Source organism: Halichoeres trimaculatus, unplaced genomic scaffold (assembly GCF_033239565.1).
Source record: "Halichoeres trimaculatus isolate MK-OKI-2021-1 unplaced genomic scaffold, fHalTri1.1 fHalTri1_scaffold_9, whole genome shotgun sequence".
In the NCBI taxonomy this organism is placed as follows: Eukaryota; Metazoa; Chordata; class Actinopteri; order Labriformes; family Labridae; genus Halichoeres; species Halichoeres trimaculatus.
In genome coordinates this window covers 18,378,760-18,406,714 of record NW_027437188.1, presented here as the reverse complement: position 1 = coordinate 18,406,714, position 27,955 = coordinate 18,378,760, and the positions used below count along the sequence as shown (strand labels likewise).

Genomic DNA, 27,955 nt, shown 5'->3' with positions numbered 1-27,955 from the left:
TCTCTAAATTCCAGTGCTGAAACCTTCAAGTCCAGTTCAGTGCAGTTGTAGACATGGTGCAGCTGTACTGTTGGGGAGATAGCTCCAGTGGGCAGTTCGGTCCTCGGACGGCCCTCAAACCGGTTTCCTGGACCGTCCCCGGGAGCATCACGGGCATCAGCTGCGGGGAGCAGCACACTTTATTCCTCACCAAGGATGGAGGCGTTTTATCATGTGGGCACAACTCCCAGGGACGACTGGGTCGACAGAAATGCCAAGATGAAAGATATCCAGGTATATATACCCCCCCCCCCCCCTTTTTTTTTTTTTTTACATAAATAAATAAATAAATAAATGAAAGAACGGGAGTGGGTCGATATGAAAAGTAAATGCTATTTTTTCCTGACAGAACAATTGTACGTCCAAGCTGAGGAAGCAACAGTTTGTCTGACTTTCAACAATTTTACTCTTTTCATGATTTTATAAAGAAAAATCAATCTTGAAATCAGCTTTTCGATTTCTCTGGAATGACAGTCGTACAGATGATATCGAAGTCATGATTGATCACCGTAAACAGCTCGCAGTCAAAGCTGAGTAGTTTCAGTTTCATTTCTCTCTTGTATTCCCATATAACGAAAGTTAACCTTACTTCACTCGGGGTATGTGATGAGTTACGTGCGAGTAGGAAAGGTTTGGCTTCAGAGTTCAAGCATTTGAAGTTAATCTATATGAGGTTAAAGTATGAGGAATTCATTTGTTGGCATAGAGTAAATGTTTAAACACCACTCCCATTACAGCTATAAATTTAACTGTCGAACTACCAAGGAACTCATTTTTTCTGCTGTCAAAATGTCTTTACTTTGTTTAAATAAAACCAAGGAACATTCACAAACCAGGGCAAAACCTATGCACCAATAGGTTCCTGACTTTTTTTCTAAATGCGTGTATATTTTAGTGTAGCATTGTTTTATCATTATTCCAAAACACAAAAGATCTGAGTGTTTCTGCTTCAAAAGACCTCATCAGTCAAATTCACAGCATGATGCTTTTACTCGGGATTAATATGTCAGTATTTGCTTTTTTCCCCAGCTCTGTCTATTGCTCTAGTTTTTTTTCTCTCTGTGAAGCTAAAATCTAGCTATAGCTTCACCAATAACCCATTTTTACCCATCACATTAATTTATTCTGACATCTTTTTACTGTTTACCCAAAGTGTCAGCACCAAAAATAGAAAGGCTAGTTACTCTAGGGCATTCCACATATATTTAAGATGTGTACAAACTTTTGATCCAAAGCTTGGCTTGTTTTTAGGAAGTTGTGACTAACTGGAAAGAGAGGAATTCGGTGTGGATGTTAAATGTATGTTTATTTACTCAAAACATTATGTCATGGCCCCAGGTCGCGTGGAGAGGCTGGATAATGTGGTGTCAGTGGTGTGTGGACAGGACCACTCTCTGGCCCTGTGTGCATCTGGACACGTCTTCTCCTGGGGAGCCAAAGAGGACGGACAGCTAGGCATGTTACCAGACCAACTGAGGAACATTCACAAACCAAGGTAAGAACCTTTTATGTTCTTACTTCTGCTCATCACTGCTCATCTTATTGTTCTAACTCATCCTTTTCTGACTTGCAGTCGCGTACCCATACCATTGCCAATGCCAGTGATCCAGGTCGCTTGTGGAAACGTCCACTCTCTGGCTTTGACCCAAGGTAAGAAAATGTACATGTTGTCATGCAGCATTGTCATGTTTAAAATAGAATACTGTGATTTCAGGTATAAACTACACATGCGTTTTTCATCATCCTTTCAGATTTTCACTCCAAAGAAAATATTTTGACCTTAAATGTTTCTCCCTTCCCAGGAGGAGATGTTTTCACGTGGGGCTCTAACAGCTACGGTCAGCTGGGTCTGGGGAAGGCTGTGCTACTGCAGTACAGCCCTTTCCTGATAACAGCTCTGACCGGTGTTGCAGTGAAACAGATTTCAGCCGGAGCGACACACTCTTTCTTCCACACACTGCCTGGTTTGGTGTACTGCTGTGGGGCCAACAGGTCAGGCCAGCTGGGGCTCAACCGGGTGGATGAGAAAGGTACAAACAATACTTACTTTTTGTCATCTGGGCAGCAGTGGATTGTCCTTTTGTAACACAGTTCCTACATGTTGCAGAAATCTAACCCAACAGTTGTCCCATCTTTCTTGTTATGAACACCCTGTCATCACAGGAAGGTTCAACATCTGCATCGTACCAGCTCTCAGACCTCTGGATGTGTCCTCTATCAGCTGTGGTGAGGCACACTCCGCTGTGTTAACAAAGGTATACTTACTCTCTCTGGCTATCATTTGGAAGATGTCAATACAGTGTAGGGTTTTTTTTTTTTCATAACATTGTTTAATTTTGTGACTTTCCTAGGATGGTAAAGTTTTCACCTTTGGAGAGGGAAGCCACGGTCAGCTGGGTCATAACTCCACTGAGATTGAGAAGATACCCCGATTGGTTGAAGGTCTGGATGGACCAGCTGCACAGATTTTATGTGGCAGGTAGTATAAATCAGGAGAGTTTAACTAGGAGCTCTGAAGCATGTTGCCAACACAGTAATCATTTCCGTAATCCCTAAGTTAAGAGAAAATCACATGAAAATCTCTTAGTACATCTTAAATTACATCTCACAGGCGCCATACTCTGGTGTTGGGCTCCTCTGGCCAGCTGTGGGCTTTTGGTGATGGTGCCAAAGGTCAAACTGGATCTGGATGCAAAGAAGACAGTCTGACTCCCACTCTGGTGAAACTTCCACAGATGAATGACTGTGAAGCAGCCACACCAGAAAGTAAGAATGAGTGGTGGATTTTGTGTCTACCTAAACGAGTATGTATTGGTCACACATGTCTTTTGCATCAATAGCCATATGCAATTGTAAATAAACTAGGAGATGTATCAGATCTATGTTTTAAGACTAGCCGATTTGAATAATATTTCTGATTCAATTATTTTTCTTTGCAGGCCTAAAAGTATTTGCTGGTTGGAACACAAACTTTGCTTTCTCCTCGCCTGCACAGGTGACGAGTTTAACTGTTTGAAGATATTTTGTTGCATCTTAGCGGCACTGTATCGTTTCAAATGTGAAGGGTACCCATCCCTAATCAGTAGACACAAAATGAAACAGTTGAAGCATTTTTTTTTCTTTTAATTGGCATGACTATGGCTTTCAAATAATGAAAAGCCATAGTCATAAAAATTGAAGAAATGATTCACATGGTGTTGTAATGATATACAAATTCCACTTTTTGAACAAGAATCACTGAATTACCTCCCCATAGAGCTTGGACCCAAGACAGATCACAGGGCGGCTTGATGAGTCAAAACTGCATTCTTGGTTGTCAGTGAAACCTGAAAACGCTGAGGCAAAGAGGTTTTTATCCATTATTACAAACTGTTTATGCAACTTCACGTTACCAGTGTTATTCATAAATCACAGTGTCCTGTCCATTTCTTCTTTAACAGAGAAATATGTGAAATGTTTTTCACAAGTTCCAGTCTTGTTGCAAGTTTCACAAAGGCAGGGTGAGCGATATTTCTATTGAATGCAAATTTTACATTAAGTGACAGAATCTGGGTAATCTAAATGTCATTTCCGGATTTTGTAACTAAAATTTTCTTTCAATGTTTTTCTCTCTGTCAGTGGCTCTCCAAAAGAAGCAGGTTCTCTGACTGTGGATCTGGAGGAAGCCAGACGAGTTTTTGACCAGCTGCTGGCTGTACCATGGATCAAAAGAACAGTTAAGAGCAAAGAGCATTTTTATTCCATATATCATTAAGTTTGTACCTTTATTTACCTAAGACACAGCCAGAAGTAATGACTGCCAAAGCCTTTAACTTCTTTTAACAAAGGGAAGGTTGCCACAGATCAAATCATTAAAATGAAATTCTACGCACTTCAAACTGCATTACGTTATCTTATATGAATCTGTTTCCTCTGCAGGTAAACCTAAAGTTCCTGTTTGATTTGCTGCTGGTTTCAAGAGATATCAAATCACCTGAAATCATCCTGCTTCTGCTGACATGTCCTCTTCTCCAAGAGGACTCTCATGTCATCAATACAGTGGTGCCTTTATCCATCATCATTGCGGATCTGAGTGAGAAGAATCGCGAGTCACTGAGTAAATAGCTTCTGTTAACATCTTTTGTCACAAGGTTTAGCAAATTTGGAATGATGCAAAGTTAGACATTAGTTATGATACAGCGCTTTGAAAAATTAAATGATGGTATTTAATTTTGCATCCATTAAAACTTTTGCTCCTGTAGAAGTTCTAAAAATTAAAGCTCCAAGTGATGTTACATTATTAAATTAACAAGTTACTTTTTTTTTTCCTTTCACAGAGAGCTGGTGGTCATCCCTGACTCCTGCCCTGCTAACCAAGCACATCATGGTGTTCAAAAACGCACTGGCCTTCATGTTAACTAATGGCCTCTTGGCAACTCACAACCCAGGGGTCAGATACCTGCTGGAGGCCCTCAAGCTACTCTACAAAGCGAGTGTTGCCATGTTTTTAGTATTAGTGAAAGTAAATTAAGGATCAATGTGAAAATAGGGTCATTCAGAGTTTGAGTTTTTCCTATTTTGAATGTTAACAAACACTGGGGAGTGAATTAAAAGAGATTATGACTTTTAAGGGTCCCATATTATGCTCCTTTTCTGCAGTTTAATGTGGATCATCGATGTCTTCATGAAATGGTAGTAACATGTTTTGGTCCAAAAAGCCAATAAATCAAGCACAGCAGCATAGTTTCCAGGCTCTCATAGCCCCTCTGTTCAGAACGGTCTGAATTAGCGGGTGTGACCTTCACATGTAAATGAGCCACCGCTGATACCGCCCCGCCTTTCCACGTCACTGAGAGCAGCGCCATGTAACCATGACTACTGCGCTCCTAGTGCACAATGTTTAGAAAAACAGCGAAGCTTGTTTACCGTAACATTACAGGCTAAAACAACAGGCTAACCGCAGCTAAAGTTAGCAATCTGAAGGTAACACAGAAACAGGGGGGGCACTGTGGAAAAGCTCTTACATCTGCTCCACAGCACACAGTATTTAAAATACTCACATTTCCAGGGTCTGAGGTTTGAGGGCGGATGGTTGGTAATGCGCCTGGATTCAGGACCAGTCTATTCACTAGCCCTCTGTTGTACTGTCCAAAGTTGGAAAAGCAGTCGGCCGTGAAGTGACTAGCACATACATGCACAGTTATACTGAGTGTAGCTGGCACATTTCCTTGATAAATGAACTCTAGCCACTTAGTCTTGTCTTCTTCTGAGATGGGAAGCTTGTGCACGGAACTATATGGCTGTTTACAGCCAAAAACAAAGCAGTGATGGCTCTTCAACTCTCCAGCAGCGGGGAGGAGAGCGGGCAGGGAGGGGGTTTGAGGGTATCTGCTCCGGTGGACCAATCAGGTCACACTTGCTCCTGATTGGTCAAAAAGGGGACCCGATGACGTCGGCAGATCCCCAAAATCCAAACAGCTCATTTTAGGTCAGGATTTTTACATTTATAAGCACTACTAAGTACAGGTTTTGTCATTAAATTTGTGGGCTGGGAGGAAAGCCAAAGACCCACAAATTTCACTAAAAGACTTAATAAAGTGATTTTTGCATAATATGGGACCTTTAAACTGTACAAGTGCCATTGCCTGTCTTTCCCGGCAGATATTGTACAGTGTTTTTTTTCTGTGTAGAGTAATGCTTTATGTTTTTTTTTATTTTTCAGGCAAACAAAGTTGGAAAATCCTACAAGGTCCCATTGAGCACCTTTTATGTTGAGGAAATCAATGGCAATGTGGAGCCGGTAACAGATGTCACTCTTTGGGCCAGGTTTTCCAAGGAGGAGGTATGAAGGTGCCTTGTGTTAAAAAGGATGTTGCACTATTTCAGGGGAGATATCTTGGATTTAGATCCTGTTTTGTGTTTTATTTTCTTCTAGAATGATGAAAACATGCCAGCAATTTTCTGCTGCTACCCGTTTGTGTTCACTCTGGTCCAAAAGGTGGCAGTCTTTAACATCTGTGTCATGACTATAAAGGTACAGTGCACACAAAAAAATTGATAAGATATTTACATGAATGACTCAGCACTGAAACACCAAACTTCTGGGTTTGTCATAACTGTATCATTTACCTCAATGAATATACATTTGTGTTGATGTATATAATATGAAGTGGTCCAACAGTTTTTAATTAAAAAGTGTATTTTCCTTGAACTACAGAGAGGACAACAAGCCTTCCATGAGTTGGCTATGAAGATGCCTGCTGAATTGAGTAAAAGACTCCCAGACACAATACCAGCCCCGGTCTTCCAGCTGACCCTGAGACGAACCCACCTGGTGGAGGACACTTTTAGACACCTGGCCGCAGCTGACCACTGCGCCTTCCAGAAGGAGCTTGTGGTAAACACTCTAAGCCTGATTCACCGAGAGATTGTGCACCAGGAAAACTTTTTCAGATTAACCAAAAATAAATCAACTAATTCACAAAGCAGCCACAAAGGGTTAAACGATCCACAAACTGTGCTGCAAAGTGAACATCTGGGCTTCATGATTTTTACATACATTGGAATGAGCCACGTCACATTAATCTAAAGAGAACAAAAGGTGCCCCTCCTATTCATATAGGAATAGAAGGGGTAAATTCACAAGCAAAAATCTCATTTATTTCTTTCCTAGGTGATATTTAAGGATGACAGGAAGTTGACAAACGTCAACAGAAGCGACCTCTTCTTGCTCGTGTTTGATAAGCTGATCGCTCCTAAATCAGAAATGTTCATGTACAATGGGCCTCTCCTCTGGTTCCCCTCCAAGGTAAGACCAGTTTATCAAAGAGGAAATTACTGGTACTTACTTTTTTACTGTTTATAGCTACCTAGCACATAAAGTCTGATGCTCAACAGCTTTGCTTTTTTTTTGTAAACTAGCAGTCCTTTACATTTGATCCTTTCATCTGGTAAAACTTTTCTTTTTCTTTACAAAATTCTACATTTTTGTCTTTAACCAAACAGCCAAAAAAAGATAAGAAGACTTACTTCCTGTTTGGTGTTCTGTGTGGACTGGCTCTCTACAACCACAACATCATCCACCTGCCCTTCCCACTTGTTCTCTTCAAGAAGCTGCTCGGCTTCAAACCCTCGCTGGATGACCTGAAGGAGTTTGACCCCGTGATGGGAGAGTAAGATTTCAAAGCACAGCACAGCACAGCACAGCACAACACAACGCTTTATTGTTTTTGTTGTTTTGTTTTTTGTTATCCAAAAGCTGTTCTTGCCACTGTATTTTGACAAAATTCAAAATATCTGCTATAAATCAAATTTTGATGTGTGTGTACCATTGTTGGGTGGCAGATGTGAATTTTTTTTTTTTTTTTTTGTGCGTGTGTCTCTTCAGGTCTCTGCGGTGCATGCTAGAGGACTATTCACCTAAAGAGGTGGACGAAACTTTGACCACTTTCACTGTAGGTTTGATAATTCACAAAACACCTGATAGTTTGACATTGAACCATAACAGTTGGCAGGGCTTGACATTAACTTTTTGCTCACCAGCCACTGTGGCTAGTGGTATCCCTGAGTTACTAGCCACTCAGTATTTTCACTGGCCACAATTTGTTGTTGGATAATTATGTTCAATATGATTAAAGCCGATGATGACACGCTAAAGTTTACTTAAAAAAGATTTACAACCTCTTTAAATATAAATGACCCCTATGCACACTCAAAACAAGACTACATCAATGTTAAAATCCACAGGTCCTTAATTAGGTATTCAGCTCGGATAAAGTTGTGTGTAACATTGTGCTCCTTTCATATGAAAACATGCAGTCTATTAAGACTTAGTTATTAAAATAGTAGTTTGTCATTGCTTACAATAAAATGGTAAAAGGGATTAGTTGAACTGATAAAACTCAGCAAGAGACACTGTCTACTTAAATATTTATTAACAACTGTAATGAGAAAATAATTTCTTTTTTCATGAGAATGACAATGAAGGAGAGGTAAATTAAATTTCCTCAGAGCTCTCATCATCAGTCATCCTTTTGCTTGTCTCTCTGCTCCATGTTTGAGATAAAATTCAACCCGCCAAAGTGGCCAGTGGGAGCGGGGGTGCTACCAGCCACTGCCGAAATCCACCCGCATTTGGCCGGTTGGCTGGTGTTAATGTCAAGCCCTGACTGTTGGACATTTTTCTACGATTTTTCTTGCTATTCTCTAATAATTCATTACAGGTGACCTGGGATGACCAGAGAGTACATCTTAATCCAAAGGAACCTGAAAAACCTGTCACAGCATCAAACATGTGCGTTGATACCGAATTAGTCTTTATTTTGCCACAACTCAGGATTGATAAGGATTTTATTGAGGAATATTTACTGATCATATTACTTATATTATTATTATTAACAAAGATTGCTCTGATGAAACAAACAAAACAGGTGATGTCACAAAAATATCAGCACTTGATTGAACTTCCTGCTCCATGCTTCTTTTTTTTTTTTTTTTGTTAACTGTAACCAGAAAACAGTTTGTGAATGCCTACGTCGATTATGCCTTCAACAAATCAGTGGAGGGAGTCTTTGAGGAGTTCAAGAGGGGGTTCATGAAGGTGTGTGATTATGAGGTGATGGGTTTGTTCCAGCCAGAGGAGCTCCAGGCCGTGATGGTGGGCCAAGAAAGCTACGACTGGGATGTGTTCAAGCAGGTACGTTAAAAAAAAATCTGATTTATTTCAACTGTTGTTCCTGGAAATCAATCTTGGAAATCAATCAGTCACATGACTTGAAAGTGAAGACGTCCCCCGTACATTCAAATGTTCATTATCCCACCAGAACACGGTCTATGAAGGAGACTACCATGCTGAACATCCAAACATCATCACCTTCTGGGAGGTGTTTGAGAAACTGACAGATGAGGAAAAGAAAAAATTCCTCTGTGAGTATGAAACATGACAGAGATGCTCATTGTGTCATTAAGAAATAAACCAGATGACTTCTTTGTTTTTTTTGTCAGTGTTCGTCACAGGCAGCGACCGCGTCCCTTTCATGGGTATGGAGAGCATCAAGATGAAAGTTGCTGTCCTTCCCAATGTCAGTGAGATCCACAAACCAGAGTCCCTCACATGCCATAAGCTGCTGTTACTGCCCATCTATCAGAGATATCCAGTCGAGGAGACGATGCACGCTAAGCTCCTTCAGGCTATCAATCACAACAGAGGCTTTTGGAAAGAGGACACGACAGAATAAGCTCACCAAGGCGATCTTAATAACTTCTCAGTTAGTTTTGGCTTTTTAAAATGTCTTTAACCTGCCATGTGTGGTTTTCTTTTCCATTCTTTTATTTAAAACTGTTGCAATGAATCAGTTATGTTTTAAAGGAAGTGGATCAGCAGCCTGTGTGCATTTAACTTTCTCTAGTTTTGTTTTCTCTTGTTTCAATGTTATGCCACATGCACTCACTGATAAACACAGATGACCTGATTCACCTCTTTTCGATGTTTAGTTGATAAAGCATCACAGACAATAGTTATGGAAAAAGTTTGGTTTCTTTCTCTGCTTATTTGTAAAAGCCTGAAGCAAAGACACATCTTTAGATGGTGGCATAAAAAAAAACACATTTTGGAAAGTGGATATCTTGTAACTTCTTTTGTATCAAGACAACCTGCTGAATAAAAGTGATTTACTTCAAATATAACTGTCACTTTGTTGTATATTATTATTATTATTTGATTTTTATTTATTTATTTATTTTTTTTTTTGACATTTTAATCAAGTGCAGGTATTTTTTTTTATTTCATATTCATCTAAGGGGTTTGTCGTTGTTCTGCATACTTGGATTAATTGAAAAACATAAAAACTCAATTTAATTTCTTTGATTTGTGTGGCAATGGTCATGTAAGTGGTTTCACTTTCAGTGTTTTTGCAGTGAAGTCTATGATCAGGGTTTAGATTTCTACAGTATCCAGACAGGATCAGTTATTCTGAAGGTGGTGAGTTCTCTGTCACAGAGAAACATTTTATCAACATCTCAATTTACTAAATATCACAGTATTACTTATTAGTCGCACGTTTCGCTCAAGGAATAACAAGCTGTTGAATTTATTCATAATTTTCTGAATTAACGAGTACTGAAACTCTGACAAAAGCAAAAGTGAGATCTCCGACAGCACCTGAATGCAACATCGGTTCCGATAAAGTCCAGCGCCGACAGATAAACACATCAATAGTTCAGTTCAGTTGTAGACATGGCGCAGCTGTACTGTTGGGGAGATAGTCCCAGCAGGCAGCCGGGTCCTCAGACGGCCCTCAAACCGGTTTCCTGGACCGTCCCCGGGAGCATCACGGACATCAGCTGCGGGGAGCAGCACACTTTATTCCTCACCAAGGATGGAGGCGTTTTATCATTTGGGCACAACTCCCAAGGACAAAAAAACTGTGAAGATCAAAAGAAACCAGGTAACTTTTTTTTCTCTTATTCCTTTCTTTTTGTAAGCTAAAAATTAAAAATAAACGTTATAAGCTTTGGGAACATTAAATTAAAGCGCGGAGTTTCATGAGTTACTTGTTTCTATCAGACAAATATTTTCTGGTTATTTATTAATTTATTTATCGGTAATTTCTGTAAGGAAAAAAACAAAGATAAGCTTCCCCTTTATCCGAAGACTGGCTTTAAAACAAGTGTCAGTGGGGTAGGCTAAAACAAACCGTTCACAGTGAACAGGTACCTGAGCCAAAGTTTCAATTTCCTTTCTGCCCCGTCTTTTCTGTGAAGATCAGAAGAAACCAGGTAAAGAAAGAAAAGTCAGGAGACGTTTCGAAAAAAGTATTCCTTTTTTTAAAGTTACAGGTTAAGAGTGTAGTTTTAGTGCCATTGAATTAAAGCGTTTTGAGGCAGATTTTTTGTAATTCCTTTAATGAAGAGTGGCTTTAAACAAGTGTCAGTGGAGCATACCAAACCGTACGAACAGGTACCTGATGCAGAGTTTCAGTTTCGTTTCTGCCCCGTCTTTTCTGACAACGAAAGTCAGTGCGCTTTAATACATGTTGAGTTCAAGTGCAGCTGGGAAAAATGAGATGCCAAAGTGAGTCACCCATTAAAGTGTTGATTATGTTGTCTGGCATGGACGTTTTTGTGACCAAGCTAACAGAAGTTAACACAGTAGGATGGATAGTTAAATGCAGTTATGGTGGATGGAAGCTCCTGATGCACTGACACCAGCTTCAGAGCTAAACCACCAGGGCAACAAGTGCATACTGAAGGATTCCTTTTTTTCCTTTTTACTAATCTAATGTGTTTCCTCTCTCTCTGTGTTTTGCTTTTTCAGGTCTTGTGGAGGAGCTGGATAATGTGGTGTCAGTGGCGTGTGGACAGGACCACTCTCTGGCTCTGTGTGCATCTGGACATGTGTTCTCCTGGGGAGCCAAAGAGGATGGACAGCTAGGCCTGTCACCAGATCAACAGACGAACAATCACAAACCGAGGTAAGAACCAGTATGAAGGTACCACTTAACATTATCAGTGCTCCTTTTAGCTTTTAAAACTCATCTCTGTTTTGTCTTCAGTTGTGTGCCCATACCGATGCAATCGCCAGTGAGTCAGGTCGCTTGTGGAAATGTCCACTCTCTGGCTCTGACTAAAGGTAAGATAAAAATATGTTTTGATCAGAGTTTTCTGTTTGAAACAGAATAGCAACAGTGCCAGGTTTAAAACGTCACTTCCTGAAGTCTAAGGAAAAAATAACTGTTCAGTATGATGTCATTGTTTTATCTAAGCATGTTAACAGCTTTTGTGTGGACACGGAACAGTAACACTAAAGTAACACGTAGTTATCTCTTTCATTGAAGACATTATTTTGTGCAATGAAATGATGGATTATACTGCAGACAAGTTCCTGTATTATGCTCACCAGTTTTTTGGGGACTATAAGGGCTCAGTACAATCCTCAAAGTAGTTTTTCTTGACTAATGTGGATATGATGTTTGTGTTAACTATTTTCTACTCCCCAGGAGGAGAAGTCTTCACGTGGGGCCGTAACAGCCACGGTCAGCTGGGTCTGGGGAAGGATGTGTCACTGCAGCAAGAACCTGCCCGGATAACAGCTCTGACTGGTGTTGCTGTAACACAGATTTCAGCTGGAGGGACACACTCTTTCTTCCTCACACTGCCTGGTTTGGTGTACTGCTGTGGGGCCAACGAATCAGGCCAGCTGGGGCTCAACCGGGTTGATGAGAAAGGTAGGTGGAGTTTCTTGACTCTTGTCAAACTGTTTCTACACACCCTGGTGTACCCTACTTATAGTCATCACAGTTTTATACTACTGGCAGACAACAAATGTAATTGGTTAGATTTTTTTTTCATTATGTCCATCCATCCATCCATCTTCTACTGCTTATCTGGGTCTGGGTAGCGGGGTCAGCAATGCCATCGGGTAAGACCAGCGGCTACTTCCGCCAGCTCTGATGAAGGGATACCAATGTGTTCCCAGGTCAGCCAAGAAATGTAATCTCTCCATGGTGTCCTGGGTCTATCCCAGGATTTCCACCAGGATGGGCATGGCTGAACCACCTCATCTGGCTCCTCTCGTGCACACACAAAACTGTGTTATTGTATTGTATGCATGTGCAACTGCTGCCTTGAAAACAGATTCAAAATCTTTTACTGATTTGCAAACTACCCTTTTCTATCATCTAGATAGTTATAAAGCCATCTGTTAATACAACACAGGACAATTACAACTTTTTTTTTTAATTTCTCAGATATTGATCAGTTCGTCATGTAACGTAAGTGTAGCATTGATTGTATGGTTTTATCATTTTTCATACCCTTTTAAAATCTTGTCATCACAGGAAGGTTTAACATCTGTGAGGTACCAGCTCTCAGAACTCTGGATGTCTCCTCCATCAGCTGTGGAGAGGCACACTCTGCTGTGTTAACACAGGTATACTCATACTTTTTCTCAAATCTGTTACTGAGGAAAACAAACAGCATGTGCCGCCTGACAACAAGAGACTCAAGGTCTGCTGCTTTGCTGCTTTTAAGTGTTGCGTTTACATAGTCAGTATGAGCAGCTTCATACTGTGGTGGATGTGTTAAGGACCGGAGTCTGCAACCTGTGGCTCTGGGGCCTTATGCGGCTCATTAAATTCCTTTGCAGTGGCTCCTTGTAGCTTTAAAAATATTATTAAAATAAAGGATTTTTTTTTTAATTTTCTTACAGTGGGTATTAATGATAACAACACAGACACAAAGTAAAATCATAATATAGAATTAGGACCAAAAATGCAACACCTCTTAAAACAAAGCTTTTAATTTTTTGTGATTTTTTTTGCAGCTTTTTGAAAATTTTTTAATTTCATTTTTTTGACATTTTTGCAAATTATAAAAAAAATTGCACATTTTTTGAAGACTTAGCAAATTTTTTGATGTTTTTTTTACATAAATCCCTCTTTTTTGCTATTTTAGAAAGTTTTTACAATTTTTGGAAATTAAGCAAAACTTTGAAATAAAATTATTTAGTTTCTTTTTTTTTTGGAAATTTATTTACTTATATTTGCAAAATAATTTAAAAATAAATTAAATAAATTAAATAAATTAAATAAATAAATAAATTAATAAAATTAAAAACTAAGAAATCACATGTACAAATTCATAAATACAAAAACTTCTGGTTTGGATAATTATTCACCTGATTACACAGTTTCTTGTCTTGATGTTAAGATAAAATAGATTTTGCGGTGCCCAATGATTTTTATCCAGGTGTGCTGAGGCAAAACGTTTTTTTTGAAAGCAAAGGTTGCAGACCCTTGGTTTAGGATATCGTGACTCCTCTCACTAAGAAGACATCATATTTTAAAAATAATATCAGTGTAACTTGTTTGATAGTTTGACATGATACTGTTAATTTCCAGGATGGTAAAGTTTTCACTTTTGGAGAGGGGAGCCACGGTCAACTCGGTCACAACTCCACTGAGACTGAAAAGAAACCCAGATTGGTTGAAGGTCTTGGGGAACAAGCTGTACAGATTTCATGTGGCAGGTACAAGTTGAAGGGGTCCTTTTGTGAGCATATTTTCAGTCCTTTTCAAATTATTTTTTTAAATCAAGGAAATCAAGTCACAATGGATGTTGAATTGTTTCTTTTCTCCCAGACGTCACACTCTGGTGTTAGGCTCCTCTGGCCAGCTGTGGGCTTTTGGCGATGGGGGCAAAGGTCAAATTGGGACTGGATGCACAGAGGACAGTCTGATTCCCACACTGGTAAATCTCCCATGGATGAATGAAAAGGCAGCAGCCCCACCCAAAGGTATGAAAGTTTTTAAGGGTAATGCTTGGTTCTATTTTTAATGAGAGGTTATGAGAACTCCTGACGTCAGATTAACTTGTTCATGAGGAAAAGTACTTCCTCTTTTTCTGTCTTAACATGGATGCCAAAGATTGTTAGATTAAGCTTAATATAGAAACCTCCAGAAATGTGAATCAATTAGCTGTAAATATCGTGTGAAAAAATACTGCTTTACTATCAGTTGCTGTATGGGAGAAGGTGGTATGTTACAGTTTGATCAAAATGTTTCTGATTCAGTGTTCTTTTTTTTTCTAACGCAGACTTGAAAATATCAGCTGGTTGGGACACAAGCTTTGTTTTCTCCTCATCCACACAGGTAATCAGGTAGAGGTTAAATTGTTTTATGGGGATTATCTTCAACTCAGAGGTTAGCCTGTTCCACACCAAATTGAAAGTTGATAATTAGATATTTAAGTCTTGAACAAAACTAGAACAGAATGGCTGTGGCTGCTTATCAAAGTTTCTGGTCGTACACAACAACAACAAACACATCTGTGCATATCTTAGCTTTTACCAGCCAATCACACTTTGATAAATTTGTTGTCAGGTCATGTCATTCTCATTGTCCTTTAATCCTCTCTTATTCACCTTCTTCATTATCTTCATCATTCATCTACTGTTTCGTCACACAATAAACAAAAAGGGTCAGTCTTGCTCTACTATAGCAAAAAAAAAAAAGTACATTTATTTTTACAATTTCAGCTTTTTCAAATCAGAACAAACATTTTATAGTGGGTGATAAAATTCGGAATACAACATTCACATTGCAATTTCTTCAGAAACTGCATTTTATTAAAACTTAACTTTTTTTTCCCACAGCAAGAAATGTGTCCTTGAAGAATATATTCACTCCAGGATAATATTTTATGTTTGGCTTTCAGGGATCGAAGCAGAAGCAGATTTTTGAGCGGCTTCATGAGACAAAACTGCAGGAATGGTTGTCTGCCTGCAACAACGAAGAGACAATGAGGTCATTATCCAGAATAAACAAATGTTTCTTATTGTGTAACTTTAAAGTTGTCAGTCTTATATGCAATAACTACAGTACCCCCTTCTGTGTGTTTAACAGAGAAATACATGGGATGTTTTCCACAAGTTCCAGTCTGGTTGCAAGTTTCACAAAAGCCAAGTGAGTTTTTCTGTCAGTTGACATAGATGTAGCTAAAACACTCGGCATGTTAAGATTTAGTGAAAAAATAAGGAAAACTTTATTCTTTATTGATTTATTTAGATATTGAAACATTGTTGAAAGGCTTTTCTCTTTATCAGTGGCTCTCCAAAAGCAGCAGATGCTTTGACTGTGGACCTTGAGGCAGCTTGCAAAGTTTTTGACCAGATGATGGCAGTACCATGGATCAAAGAAACAGTTAAGAACAAAAACAGAAACCAGTTTGAACATATATCTTGAGAGACCAAGTAAATCTTATTTAATTCTCTCTGTCCAAATACCCCCCCCCCCCCCCCCCCACACACACACACACACACACACCCACACACACACACACACCTATTGAATTTTAAGACCAGTTTCAAAATTCATTTTACACTGTTGTATCTTAAAAGTTCTAAGTGGAGTATCAAAGTGAAAAAAGAAGAAATGGGAGACCTGACACCCTGTCAGCTTTCACTCTTCACTGTTTCTTTGTGTCTCAGCGTGACCAGACTGTAAGACTGAGGCAGCACAGTGAGGGTGGGCCAGGGTTTGCACGCATACACACACACATTATTGCCATTCATGCTCTCTGACTTTATTCTCTACTTTGAAAACTGTCAGTAAAGTGTTACACAGGTGTTATATTCCAGTGTATGATTTGAGTAAAAGAAGTGAAATGAAGCTTAGCGAAAGTTCAGTCAGGAAGACTGGGGGCACACTCACACACACTTCTGTTCACTCGTTCTTTCCCGCTTTGTCTATCAGCTGACTGGGAGGCGCGTCAATTTTTTCTCTGTCCAATCACATCGTTTCCGCTTCAATCGTTAGCCAATCATTTCATAGCTGTCAAAGTTTAAATGCCATCTCTTCTGCTTGTCAGCTGTCTTTCAGGCTCGCGTCTCGAATGGCAAATCTTTTCCTTCTTACCTTAATTGTGTTGCTAGCAGTCAAATCCATGTCCGACTCCGATATCGACCAGCTCCCGGGTGGTCCGGGCCTCGGCGAGGATTTTACGCTTGAAACAGCGTCTACCTCATCGGGCTGTCGGCGCAGAAGCGCTCGCCTCCTGCGTCGTGGGGAAGCCCCTCCAGATGAGACAGCTCTAAGGTTTCATCTTCAAGAGCTCGGCATCACGCCGGATCCAGAGCTTTCTGTCTCTCAACTCCGCCAGCTGGTGGATCTAGCAGTCCGCGAGAGCCCTGCGGAGTTCGTTCAGAGCCCGGGTCCAGATGTTCCGGCTCCTCCTGCCGCTTCAGGCCGTGGACGGAAAAGGGCTGCGAAACGCAACCACCCTCAAGTCCCGGCCAAGAAGAAAAGTTCCGTCATCCCAGCGGACCAAGCTCGGGTGTTCACATCCCCATCCGCGACTCCCGGACCATCTTCATCGGACGACCTCCTTCTATCCTCGATCCAGGCCTTGGCTAACTCCATGGAATCCATAGACGCACACATTCGGTCTCTGGAGAATGCCGCTCCACCAGCTCCATTACCCGCCACCCAGGCCTTCTTGCCTCAGCCCGCGCCCTCATCCGATCCCTCTTCAGGCACGCTGACCGCGGCTCAGCATTCACTGGCCACCGCTGCCCCAGCACCACCTCTAGGTAGGCCTTTTGTTCCTCAAGCCGCCAATATCTCAGCACGCCTCAGATCAAAAATTCTGCAAGGCAAAGACATTAATATGGTGAGCCTCATTCTGCCGTCCCCCGAGTGTAACACAAAGCTAGCTCCGGGAGAAAATGTTACTGCAGTTTTAAAAAATGCGGATCCTCGGCTAATGAGAGAGCTTTCCATCGGAGAATTTCTGGTAGCTTTTGGTATTTACCGGGACGTTATATGTTCAGTTTTTCCGGAGAGGAGGGCGGAGCTGGACTCTTATCTGGCACTGATAGGCGACCTGAATCTGAAATATGGCAGACTTTTTTATCAGTATCACAAATCTTTCTCCAGCAAAGCAGCTTTTTTCATTACCCAATTTAACACTCGCCTGGACTGGTCGGTTCTGGACACTGAGCTCCTGGTTATGCTCGTAGGAGGATCGCAGGCTTCGTCTTGCGGTAGTTGCGGGAATGTAGGTCACTCCGCTTCCCTGTGCCCGTCTGTTCCGTTCCAGTCCTCCACACCTGCGGCCGTCCCTCCTTTGCCGCAGCCTTCGTCTTTCTCTGTGCGTTCAACTGACGCCCAAGGGCGTCAAGTGCATCGGTTTATGAACATTCCCATTTGTAATAATTTTAACGAAAATGTGTGTTCTTACCCGAATTGTATGTTTCTTCACATTTGCAGCAGTTGCAGGGACGCTCACCCCCGGTCTGTTTGCCCCCGGCGCAGCAGGAACTTCTGGATCCCTGCGCGGCAGCAAAACCGGCGAGGTTCAAAGACTTGATAACTAATCACCCGTCTACTCCAATAAACTTATCACGATTAGCAGCAGAACTGTCAGCGCTTCTTCGTTTTGTACTGCAGAAAATATTTCTAAACAACAGTTGCTCTCTCTCCTCGGTCACCTAAATTTTGCCATGCGCGTCATTCCCCAGGGGCGGTCATTTATCTCTCGTCTTTTAGATAAGGCTTCCTCAGTCTCCAACCTGCATGACACTGTTTCATTAGATGAGGGCTGTCGCTCTGACCTGCGCTTCTGGTCTCTCCTATTAGATCAATGGAACGGGGTCACTTTTTTCTATAACGAGCTCGTGCAGTCCTCAGATTCTCTTCGGCTTTTCACGGACGCGGGTCCATCCGTGGGTTTTGGGGGGTTTTTCCAAGGCCAGTGGTTCGCTAGCCACTGGCCTCTGGATTTTCCTCGGCTTGATCCTTCTTCCGCGCTGTATGAGATCTATCCAATCGCGGTGGCATGTCGCGTGTGGGGGCATCACTGGCGGCGCAAGCGCATCGCGGTGCTTTGTGACAATCAAGCTGTAGTGTGTATCATCAATAAAGGGCGCTCCTCCGCTAATGACATCATGCCTTTCATGAGAAGTATCACTTGGTCAGCTGTTACCAACAACTCATTATCACTGCTCGTCACATACCTGGTCATTTCAACGTTTTAGCTGACGCACTCTCCCGTTTTAAATTCCAGACCTTCCGCAGCATCTGTCCAGAAGCCAATCCAGCTCCAACGCCAGTTCCTCCCCTCAAGGAGTTAGCTCTCTTTTAGGGCAGACCTCTTTGTTTAGATACATGGAGGCTGCCAAAAGTTACATGAGGAAGGGCTTGGCAGCTTCCACCCTGAAATCGTATGATTTTGCTTGGAAAACATTTGCAATGTTTTGCTTATCCATCAATGTGCCACTTAAACCCGTCCTATTAAAAACTATTTGTGCATTTATTTGTTATTGCATGGACGTTCGCCATTTCAAACCTCAATATATCCGTGGTTTGGTTGCCGGCATCCAGTTTAACATTAGGTGTTCTGATCCTGCCTTCCCAAGCATTTTTTCCAATCCTGCCATCAAATTGTTGCTGAAAGGTATTTCTAAAGCTTCTCCCTCAGCTCCTGACCGCAGATTACCCATTACTCTGTCCATTTTACACAAAATGCTTTCAGTTCTTAGAGAAGGTGTTTTCTCTCCTTATGTCGACACAATGTTAGAGTCCATATTTTTGTTAGCCTTCTATGCGTTCCTCAGAAGCGGCGAATTCACTTCAGCTTCCAAAATTCACAATCCTAATCTGGACATTACATTTTCCGATTTGGTGTTTTTTCCAAATCATTACAGGCTCCACCTCAAGCATTCTAAATGTGGTGGCGCTTGCGACGTCATTATTGCTCGCACAGATTCTCTTTTTTGCCCATTTAAAGCTATGGTTAAATATCTGCAGGTCAGACCAAAATCTCATCCTTCTTCACCTCTATTCTGCATTTCAGGATATCTTCCCCTCTCTAAATCTTGGTTTAATTTTCACCTGGAGAAGGTGCTCTTAAAATGTAAATTATCCCCTAAGCTTTATTCAGGGCATTCATTTAGGATAGGTGCTGCTACAACGGCTGCAAATCAAGGTTTTGCTGCTACCTCTCTGCAACGTCTGGGGCGCTGGTCTTCAACGGCTTATGCTTCTTACATACGCCCAGACATCGATACTGTCATCAAAAGTCAAAGAGCTCTGAAACCTCATCCCTGGTAAGCATATAACTGGTGGTGGTCAGATTCACATTAGGCAATTATGTCACTTCGTATCTCTGTCATTTCTTCTGAAGGTCGTCGGACCTCTGCTCACCGTCATGTTTTCTCAAGGTCGTCGGACCTCTGCTCTTTGTCAATGCTATCACAAATGGTCGTCGGACCTCTGCTCATTGTCAATGCTATCACAAATGGTCGTCGGACCTCTGCTCATTGTCAATGCTATCACAAATGGTCGTCGGACCTCTGCTCATTGTCAATGCTATCACAAATGGTCGTCGGACCTCTGCTCCTTGTCAATGCTATCACAAATGGTCGCCGGACCTAGGCTTAGTGTCTTTGCTGACAATAGAATCTTTGGTCTTAGGCTTAGCGTCAGTACTGACTTATGGTCGTCGGACCTAGGCTTTAGCGTCATCACTGTCAATAGTGGTTGTCATACCTAGTCTTAGCGTCAGTGTTGGCAAAGGTCGTCGGACCTAGGCTTAGCGTTATCACTGACAACATTGGTAATCTAACCTAGGTTTAGCGTCAGTGTTGGCAAAGGTCGTCGGACCTAGGTTAGTGTCATCACTGACAATAGTGGACCTAGGCTTAGCGTCAGTGCTGCAATCAAAGGTCGTCGGACCCAGGCTTAGTGTCATTAGTGACAATGGTCGTCGGACCTAGGCTTAGTGTCATTGCTGACAACAAGGTCGTCGGACCTTGCTCACTGTCATTTCTTTCTCAAGGTCCTCTCACCTCTGTTATTGCTGTAATCAAGGTCATCAGTCCTCTCGCCTCTGTCAGTGCTGACATTAGAGGCTGAGTTCTATTCCTCTTTTTTCCTTTCCGTCTCTTCTGGTGGTTACCCCAATTATTTGCATTATCGTAACTTTATTTCTATGTTTTTCTTGCAATTATCTAGAACCATCAGACTGGCTTCAGGTAAGTATTCTTTTATTCTTTTGGGGGATATCATAATTCTCAGTGTCATTGCACCCCCTTTCATTTATTAATTGCTCAATGATTGATGGGGTCTAACCGCCAAACTATCTTTGCATGCATTTGTTCATTAAATTGGTTCATAACTCTTTATGGTGTTTAAGTCTCTCCTGATTGAAATGAAGCTTAGCGAAAGTTCAGTCAGGAAGACTGGGGGCACACTCACACACACTTCTGTTCACTCGTTCTTTCCCGCTTTGTCTATCAGCTGACTGGGAGGCGCGTCAATTTTTTCTCTGTCCAATCACATCGTTTCCGCTTCAATCGTTAGCCAATCATTTCATAGCTGTCAAAGTTTAAATGCCATCTCTTCTGCTTGTCAGCTGTCTTTCAGGCTCGCGTCTCGACCCTCCTCCTCCCCAGACACCCCCAGTCTTTATGGCTCAGTCCTCTTTCTTCAGCCCAGCAGTCCTCCGCCTTGCAGCTGCAGATTGCAGTTCGCAGCCTCGCAGTCACAGCCCAGCAGTTCTCAGCCCAGCAGTCCGCAGCCCGAGTCCGAAGTCCGCAGCCCGCAGTTCTCAATGAATAACAGATCAAGCCTCTTAGGACTATCACCACCACCAGTGTCTAGACTCCATCGGGGGATATCATAATTCTCAGTGTCATTGCACCCCCTTTCATTTATTAATTGCTCAATGATTGATGGGGTCTAACCGCCAAACTATCTTTGCATGCATTTGTTCATTAAATTGGTTCATAACTCTTTATGGTGTTTAAGTCTCTCCTGATTGAACTATATATAACAATAAATCAGTCAATCTAATTTTACAAGCCCCTGACTTTACTGAGCTCAGAATACAGTTTATCCTTTTAATTTTCACGACTGGGGCGCTTGTATTATTGAAGCAGTATTGGCAATGAGCATGCAACATTTTTATTGAGTTTACTTGATTAACTGGCAGAATAACTCATAGATCAGCAGCCTCAGTGCATGCATACAAACACACACAGGCAAGCATCCTCCCATCACAGATAGAGAGTGCATGTGCAAAAAGTATGCCCCCCCCCCCCCAAATAAATAAATAAATAAATAAATAAATAAATAAATAAATAAATAAATAAATAAATAAATAAATAAATAGAAAATAAAAAAAATAAAATAAAATAAAAAATAAATTAAAAAACAAAATAAATTAAAAAATTAAAAATACATTAAATAAAAAAATAAAATAAATAAATAAAACTGAGGTAAACAGTGCGGGACCCAACTGGCAACAAGACATTGATGTTCTCTTAACCTCACAATCGAATCTCTGTGTTGTCATCAATGCCCGGTTATCTTATATAGCTCTTTTCTCTACAGGTAAACCTAAAGGAACTGTTTGATTTGCTGATGGTTTCAAAGGCTATCAAATCACCAGAGATCATCATGCTTCTGCTGACGTGTCCTCTTCTCCAAGAGGACTCTCATGTCATGAACACAGTGGTGCCCTTATCTGTCTTTATCGCAGAGCTGAATAAGAAAAATCACAACACTCTGGGTGAATAACTTCTTTCACTTCATGATTTTTTCACAAGTTTGGAATTTAATTGAAAACCTAATATTAAAGAATGCTCTGAGTGCATTGTTTGTTTCTACAGAGAGCTGGTGGTGGTCCCTGACACCTGACTTGCTAACCAGGCACATCTTAGTGTTTACAAATGCTTTGGCCTACATACTAAAAAATAACCTGTTGACAACTCACAACCGAGAAGTCAGGTTCATGCTGGAAACTCTCAAACTGCTCTACAAGGTCTGTGAAGTGTGTGTTTATGAAGATTCTCGCCCACATTGAATGCAGACCAGTGACTAAAAACAATGGAGAGAGGGTTTAAATTTTCTTTTCATGATTATTATTGATTCCACAGATCAACAAAGCTGGAAAGTTCTACAAAGTCCCACTTAGCACATTTTATGTTGACGGAATCTGTCACGTGAATCTGGTTGATGATGTCACTCGTTGGGGCCTATCTGTTCAAAAGGAGGTTAGAAGATGCAGTGCAGCAGTAACCATGTTGCACTGTTTTATTTTAGAGAATCTGACCTTTTATGCCATTTTCTTCTTATTGCTCAGTCATCTCTTGGTAAATCTTTTTCCTGTTGTCTTAAAGCAAGGTGAAAAGACACCCTACAAAAAGGGAGCAGCAGTAATTTTCTGCCACTACCCCTTTGTGTTTCCTCTGGTTGACAAGGTGGCGCTCTTTGAAATCTATGCAGGAAGTGCAAAGGTAAATATACTGCAAAAATAATTTGAAACATTGCTTTAACACTACTGCTGGGCTATCCACTATATATTTGTATGGCTATGGTACATGCTATTTTAAAGCTTTCTTTTTAAAAAGGGGTTTGTGGAATTACAGGTAATGCTCTGTCTGAACACTTTGATGATGATGGTGATGTCGGCTGAATCACCTCCACCCCCAGTCTTCCAGCTGACCCTGAGACGAACTCACCTGGTGGAGGACACCTTCAGACACCTGGCTGCAGCAGACCACTGTGCCTTCCACAAGGAGCTTTGGGTAAACACTCAGACATAGGATTGCAAGCTTTATTTGGTTATAATGCTCTAGCCTGATCTTTGTATTCTTAAAATTATTTTACTCTTTCTAGGTAATATTCAAGGATGACAGGAAGCTGATGAATGTCAACAAAAAGGACCTCTTTTTGTTGGTGTTTGATGAGCTGATTGCTCCTGAATCTGAAATGTTCATGTACAACGAGAGCAAGACTCTCCTCTGGTTCCCTTCAAAGGTACTTCTAAATAACTGAACACTGACATGTGCTGTTTAGCAACCTGGCTCATAAAGGTTAGCTCATTAAAATTAGAATAAGAGGAAATATTTTTTTAGTGCTTTAAAACAGTGTTTTTGTCTTTAACCAAACAGCCAAAAAAAGATAAGGAGACTTACTTCCTGTTTGGTGTTCTGTGCGGACTGGCTCTCTACAACCACAACATCATCCACCTGCCCTTCCCACTTGTTCTCTTCAAGAAGCTGCTCGGCCTCAAACCCTCGCTGGATGACCTGAAGGAGTTTGACCCCGTGCTGGGAGAGTAAGATTTAAAACACAACACAAAGCTTTCTTTAGTATACTTTTATAACCAACAACTGGTGTTTTGTGTCTTTTTTAAGTTTTTATTTGGTGGCAGATGTGTTAAAGTGATGTTCTTGTGTGTATTTTCAGATCTCTGCGCTGCATGCTGGAGGACTACACACCTGATGAGGTGGACGACATGGACTCTACTTTCACTGTAAGTTCAAGAAATGTAACTGCTAGTTTGTCTTCACGGTATTTTCCTGGGCAATTTTCTTTTAATACTCTAGTTTGACTGGTATTATTTGTAACAGGTGCCTTGGGATGGTGAGATAGTTGATCTTGATCCAAGTGAACCTGAAAAACCTGTCACAGCATCAAACTCGTACGTTTATACAGTTTTCTAGCTTTGTTTTTTTTAAAGTTCAGGATTCATAAAGGATTTTATAAATATGTCAGTGCTTAGGTAAAGCTGCTTGTAAAGTTATAACTTTGTTCTTTTTGGTATAGGAAAGAGTTTGTCAACGCCTATGTCGACTATGCCTTCAACAAATCAGTGGAGGGAGTGTTTGAGGAGTTCAAGAGGGGGTTCATGAAGGTGTGTGATTATGAGGTGATGGGTTTGTTCCAGCCAGAGGAGCTCCAGGCCGTGATGGTGGGCCAAGAAAACTACGACTGGGATGTGTTCAAGCAGGTACCTGTTGGAAAAGACTTAAACCCTTTAAGTAAAGACTCTATCTCTCGACCCAACTGCATAGTTAATACAGGTGCATCTAAGATATCAAAACATCATGAAAAAGTGAATTAATTTAAGTAGTTGAGTTCATACAGTCTATATGAAATAGACTCAGTTCACACAGATTGAAATATTTCAAGCATTAATGACTTTTAATTGTTATGATTGTGGCTTAAGGTTAATGAAAACCCCAAATTCAGTATCTCAAAAAAAAATAATTAGAAAGTTGTAGAAAAAGTTCAATATTGTGAACTGACGGTATTACTCCAATGAGGTAATTATCTGTTAACACCTGCAAAGTTTTCCTCAGCCAGGGTGAAATCCAAAGCTCCAAACTCCAGTCTCCTTTCTCCTTGCTCCTCAGCTGAAGTACATACAGACCTACCAAACTAAGTTGCATCACTAAGTTATAACTGCTGCCCTGAAGACAGAGAAGCGAGAAGCCTTTTCAGGGATGGGCACTCACTGATTGGACACTGCAGCAGTTCAGACTTCTATTAAATTCCTAAAACAGACCTTAAAACAGTGGCTAAGGTGAGCCCTGAAACAGGGCATGCAGCTGGGATTCAAAAAAAGAATTTTTGGCCTGCATTTTAAATATAAAAAACACTGAGCACAGTTAACACAAAGCCTATTAAACATTTTTTTTCATCAGACTACTCATCAAACAAAATAGCTAATACAGTCCAATAACAAGTAAAAAGTAGAGGTTCATGATAAGTTTCTCCTGTTATTTTTTCTGTTTATTCTTTTTTTTTCATAAAGAGAATTAAAGGTCCCATATCATGCTCCTTTTCTGCAGTTTAATATGGATCATTGATGTCTTCATGAAATGGTAGTAACATGTTTTGGTCCAAAAAGCCAATAAATCAAGCACAGCAGCATTGTTTCCAGGCTCTCATAGTCCCTCTGTTCAGAACGCTCTGATTTAGTGCGCGTGACCTTCATATGTAAACGAGCCACCGCTGATACCGCCCCGCTCTTCAGCATCACTGAGAGCAGCACAATGTTTAGAAAACATTGAAATAGAAATATTTGCTCCGGTGGACCAATCAGGTCAGACTTGCTCCTGATTGGTCAACAAAGGGAATTGCTGACATCAGCAAATCCCCAAAATCCAAACAGCTCGTTTTAGGTCAGGATTTTACGTTCACAAGTACTACTAAGTACAGCTTTTGTCATTGAATATCACATTTTGTGGGCTGGGAGGAAATCCAAAGACCCACAAATTTCATTAAAAGACATAATAAAGTGATTTTTGCAGAATATGGGACCTTTAAATTTTATGAGAATCTGTTGGCGCAACAGATTTGTTACAGTTTTTTTTAAGTTAATAAAGTTTCATTCATGAGGGTTTGTAAAGAATAATAAGACCTCCATTTTCCTCTGAAACTTGACTCTTAAATCTTATAAATCACAAATATATGATATTCTTGAGATATAAGTTATTTTTGTATAATTCAGAGTTTATGATCAAATATGCACTAGATAAAGACTAAATAATTGATAAATAATAAAAAAGTGTATGTTATTAGATTTTACAGCGCACGTATGCAGACACAGGATCAGCTGTTGGAGCTGACTGATGGTTGATCCAGCAATAAAAGATTTTAAATCCATGTGATGGTTCAGAGGAAATGGGTTCAGTTAGAATCTGCTTTCCAGAGTACTCCGTGGGTTAGCCAAGCAGCCTGCTCAAGCTTTCCAGGGAGTGCACAGCAAAACCCTGAACACATACAGATTAAATAGGATACATATGTAGAGTTGCATGTAGATTGGGGTGGAGGGGGAATTATTAAGACAGCAGCAGCTGGATAACAAAGAAGTAGCAGAGATCAGAGAGAGTGAAGATGTGATTTAAATACTACACCTTATTGTTAGACACGCGCTGTGATTGGTTGAGAGGGGTTGGGATTAGCGATTCAAACATCATTTATTGCTTTTTTTTTTTCAACCAGAACACGGTGTATGAAGCAGGCTACCATGCTGAACATCCACACATCATTATCTTCTGGGAGGTGTTTGAGACACTGACAGATGAGGAAAAGAAAAAATTCTTCTGTAAGTTTCAAACATGACAGTGATGATCATTGTTCGAATTCATGACCATCATGTCATTTAGCATGAACTCTGTTCTTTGTTTTTGTTTTCAGTGTTTGTCACAGGCAGCGACCGTGTCCCTTTCATGGGTATGGAGAGCATCAAGATGATAATTTCAGTCCTTCCTTTTGCCACCGACATCCATCAGCCAGAGTCCTACACCTGCTACAACCAGCTGTTTCTGCCCCTCTATCAAAAGCACCCAATCAAGGAGACGATGCAAGCTAAGCTCCTTCAGGCTATTTATCACAACAGAGGCTTTTGGAAAGAAGACACAACAGAATAAGCTCACCAAAGCCTTTTCTTTTGTGTGTTTTTTTCTAAATGCTAGAGTCCAAAAACAAAACATCTTTGCCTTTTCCCGTACGTACGTCATGTTTGTTTACACTAAAGTCATATTTTACTACGCAAGATTTGGAATACCGGTATTGAGCGTGAAGTAGCTGAAGCATCAGTTAGTTTGTGGTGTCCTAGGAGTGCAGACCACACACTGTAAGATCAAGAGAGAAATCTCGTGTGATCTGTCTTTTGTTATCATCAAGTGTTTGGTCTCTATATGTGTGACGTTTTGGAGAATCGTGTAATGTGTACCAGCCTTTAGTTTTGGCTTTTTAAAATGTCATTAACCTGCCATCAGCGATTTTCTTTTCCATTCTTTTATTTAAAACTGTTGCAATGAATCAGTTATGTTTTAAAGGAAGTGGATCAGCAGCCTGTGTGCATTTAACTTTCTCTTGTTTTATTTTTTCTTGTTTTAATGTTATGCCACTTGCACTTTCAATGTTTACTTGATAAAACATCACAGTCAAAAGTTATAAATAAAGTTTGACCTTTCTTGTTTTGTAACTTTAAGTAGCATTCAGTATTTTTTCTGCTTTTTTGTAAAAGCCTGAAGCAAAGGCACATCTTTAGATGGCGTCATAAGAAACAATTTTGGAAAGTGAATATCTTGTTTTTTTCCTTTGTATCAAGACAACCTGCTGAATAAAAGTAATGTACTTCAAATATGTCTGTCACTTTTTTGTCCTGTTAAGATTTTGTCATTTATTTGAAATTTAATTTTTTACATCTTTACTTGCTCCAGGTGATGTTTTATTTCATATTCTTCTTGGGGTTTTGTAGTTTTCCTTAATACTTGGATTAAATGAAATTATAAAAACTCCCTTTAAGTTTTTAATTTGTATGACAATGGTCATGTTAGTGGTTTGACTTTCAGTTTTTTTTTTTATTATTTTTTATTTTTTTATTTTTTTAAGTTAAGGCCATGATCAGGGTTTAGATTTACACAATATCATTTTAAGTCATTTTGAATGTGATGAGTTGTCTGTCACAGAGAAACATTTTATCAACATCTCAATTTACTAAAAATCACAGTATTACTAAGTTGCGTGTCTCATTGAAGTAGTAAAAAGCTCTTGAATTTATTCATTATGTACTGATTTACCAAGTACTGAAACTGTGGGAATAGTAAAAGTGAAATCTCCGACGGCACCTGAATGCA

General features: G+C 40.4%; 2 protein-coding genes across 3 annotated transcripts; both read left to right on the top strand.

The window, feature by feature from the left end:
• Positions 1-50: 50 nt before the first annotated feature.
• On the top strand, positions 51-9,627 carry LOC141797600 (putative E3 ubiquitin-protein ligase HERC4). Its single transcript, XM_074679138.1, has 23 exons — positions 51-273; positions 1,378-1,534; positions 1,613-1,689; positions 1,842-2,069; positions 2,203-2,294; positions 2,391-2,518; positions 2,651-2,805; positions 2,979-3,034; positions 3,296-3,387; positions 3,480-3,539; positions 3,658-3,754; positions 3,958-4,135; positions 4,356-4,507; positions 5,741-5,860; positions 5,954-6,052; positions 6,236-6,415; positions 6,692-6,826; positions 7,024-7,190; positions 7,406-7,472; positions 8,241-8,311; positions 8,530-8,713; positions 8,841-8,943; positions 9,022-9,627. The coding sequence occupies exons 1-23, from the start codon at positions 54-56 to the stop codon at positions 9,252-9,254; spliced, it is 3,051 nt and encodes a 1,016-aa protein (XP_074535239.1). The 5' UTR covers positions 51-53; the 3' UTR covers positions 9,255-9,627.
• Positions 9,628-10,199: 572 nt separating this feature from the next.
• Positions 10,200-27,354, top strand: LOC141797601 (E3 ISG15--protein ligase HERC5-like). Of its 2 annotated transcripts, none has more exons than XM_074679139.1 (23): positions 10,200-10,463; positions 11,333-11,489; positions 11,571-11,647; positions 12,015-12,242; positions 12,855-12,946; positions 13,917-14,044; positions 14,157-14,311; positions 14,611-14,666; positions 15,232-15,320; positions 15,420-15,479; positions 15,620-15,716; positions 21,909-22,086; positions 22,187-22,338; positions 22,454-22,570; positions 22,697-22,813; positions 22,946-23,104; positions 23,196-23,336; positions 23,471-23,637; positions 23,769-23,835; positions 23,933-24,003; positions 24,129-24,312; positions 26,313-26,415; positions 26,508-27,354. In XM_074679139.1, exons 1-23 carry the CDS (start codon positions 10,253-10,255, stop codon positions 26,738-26,740), a joined length of 3,039 nt encoding a protein of 1,012 aa, XP_074535240.1. In that variant the 5' UTR covers positions 10,200-10,252; the 3' UTR covers positions 26,741-27,354. The 2 variants fall into 2 exon arrangements, with proteins under 2 accessions (XP_074535240.1, XP_074535241.1); XM_074679140.1 differs by lacking the exon at positions 10,200-10,463 and adding an exon at positions 10,706-10,794.
• The last annotated feature ends 601 nt before the right edge of the window (positions 27,355-27,955 follow it).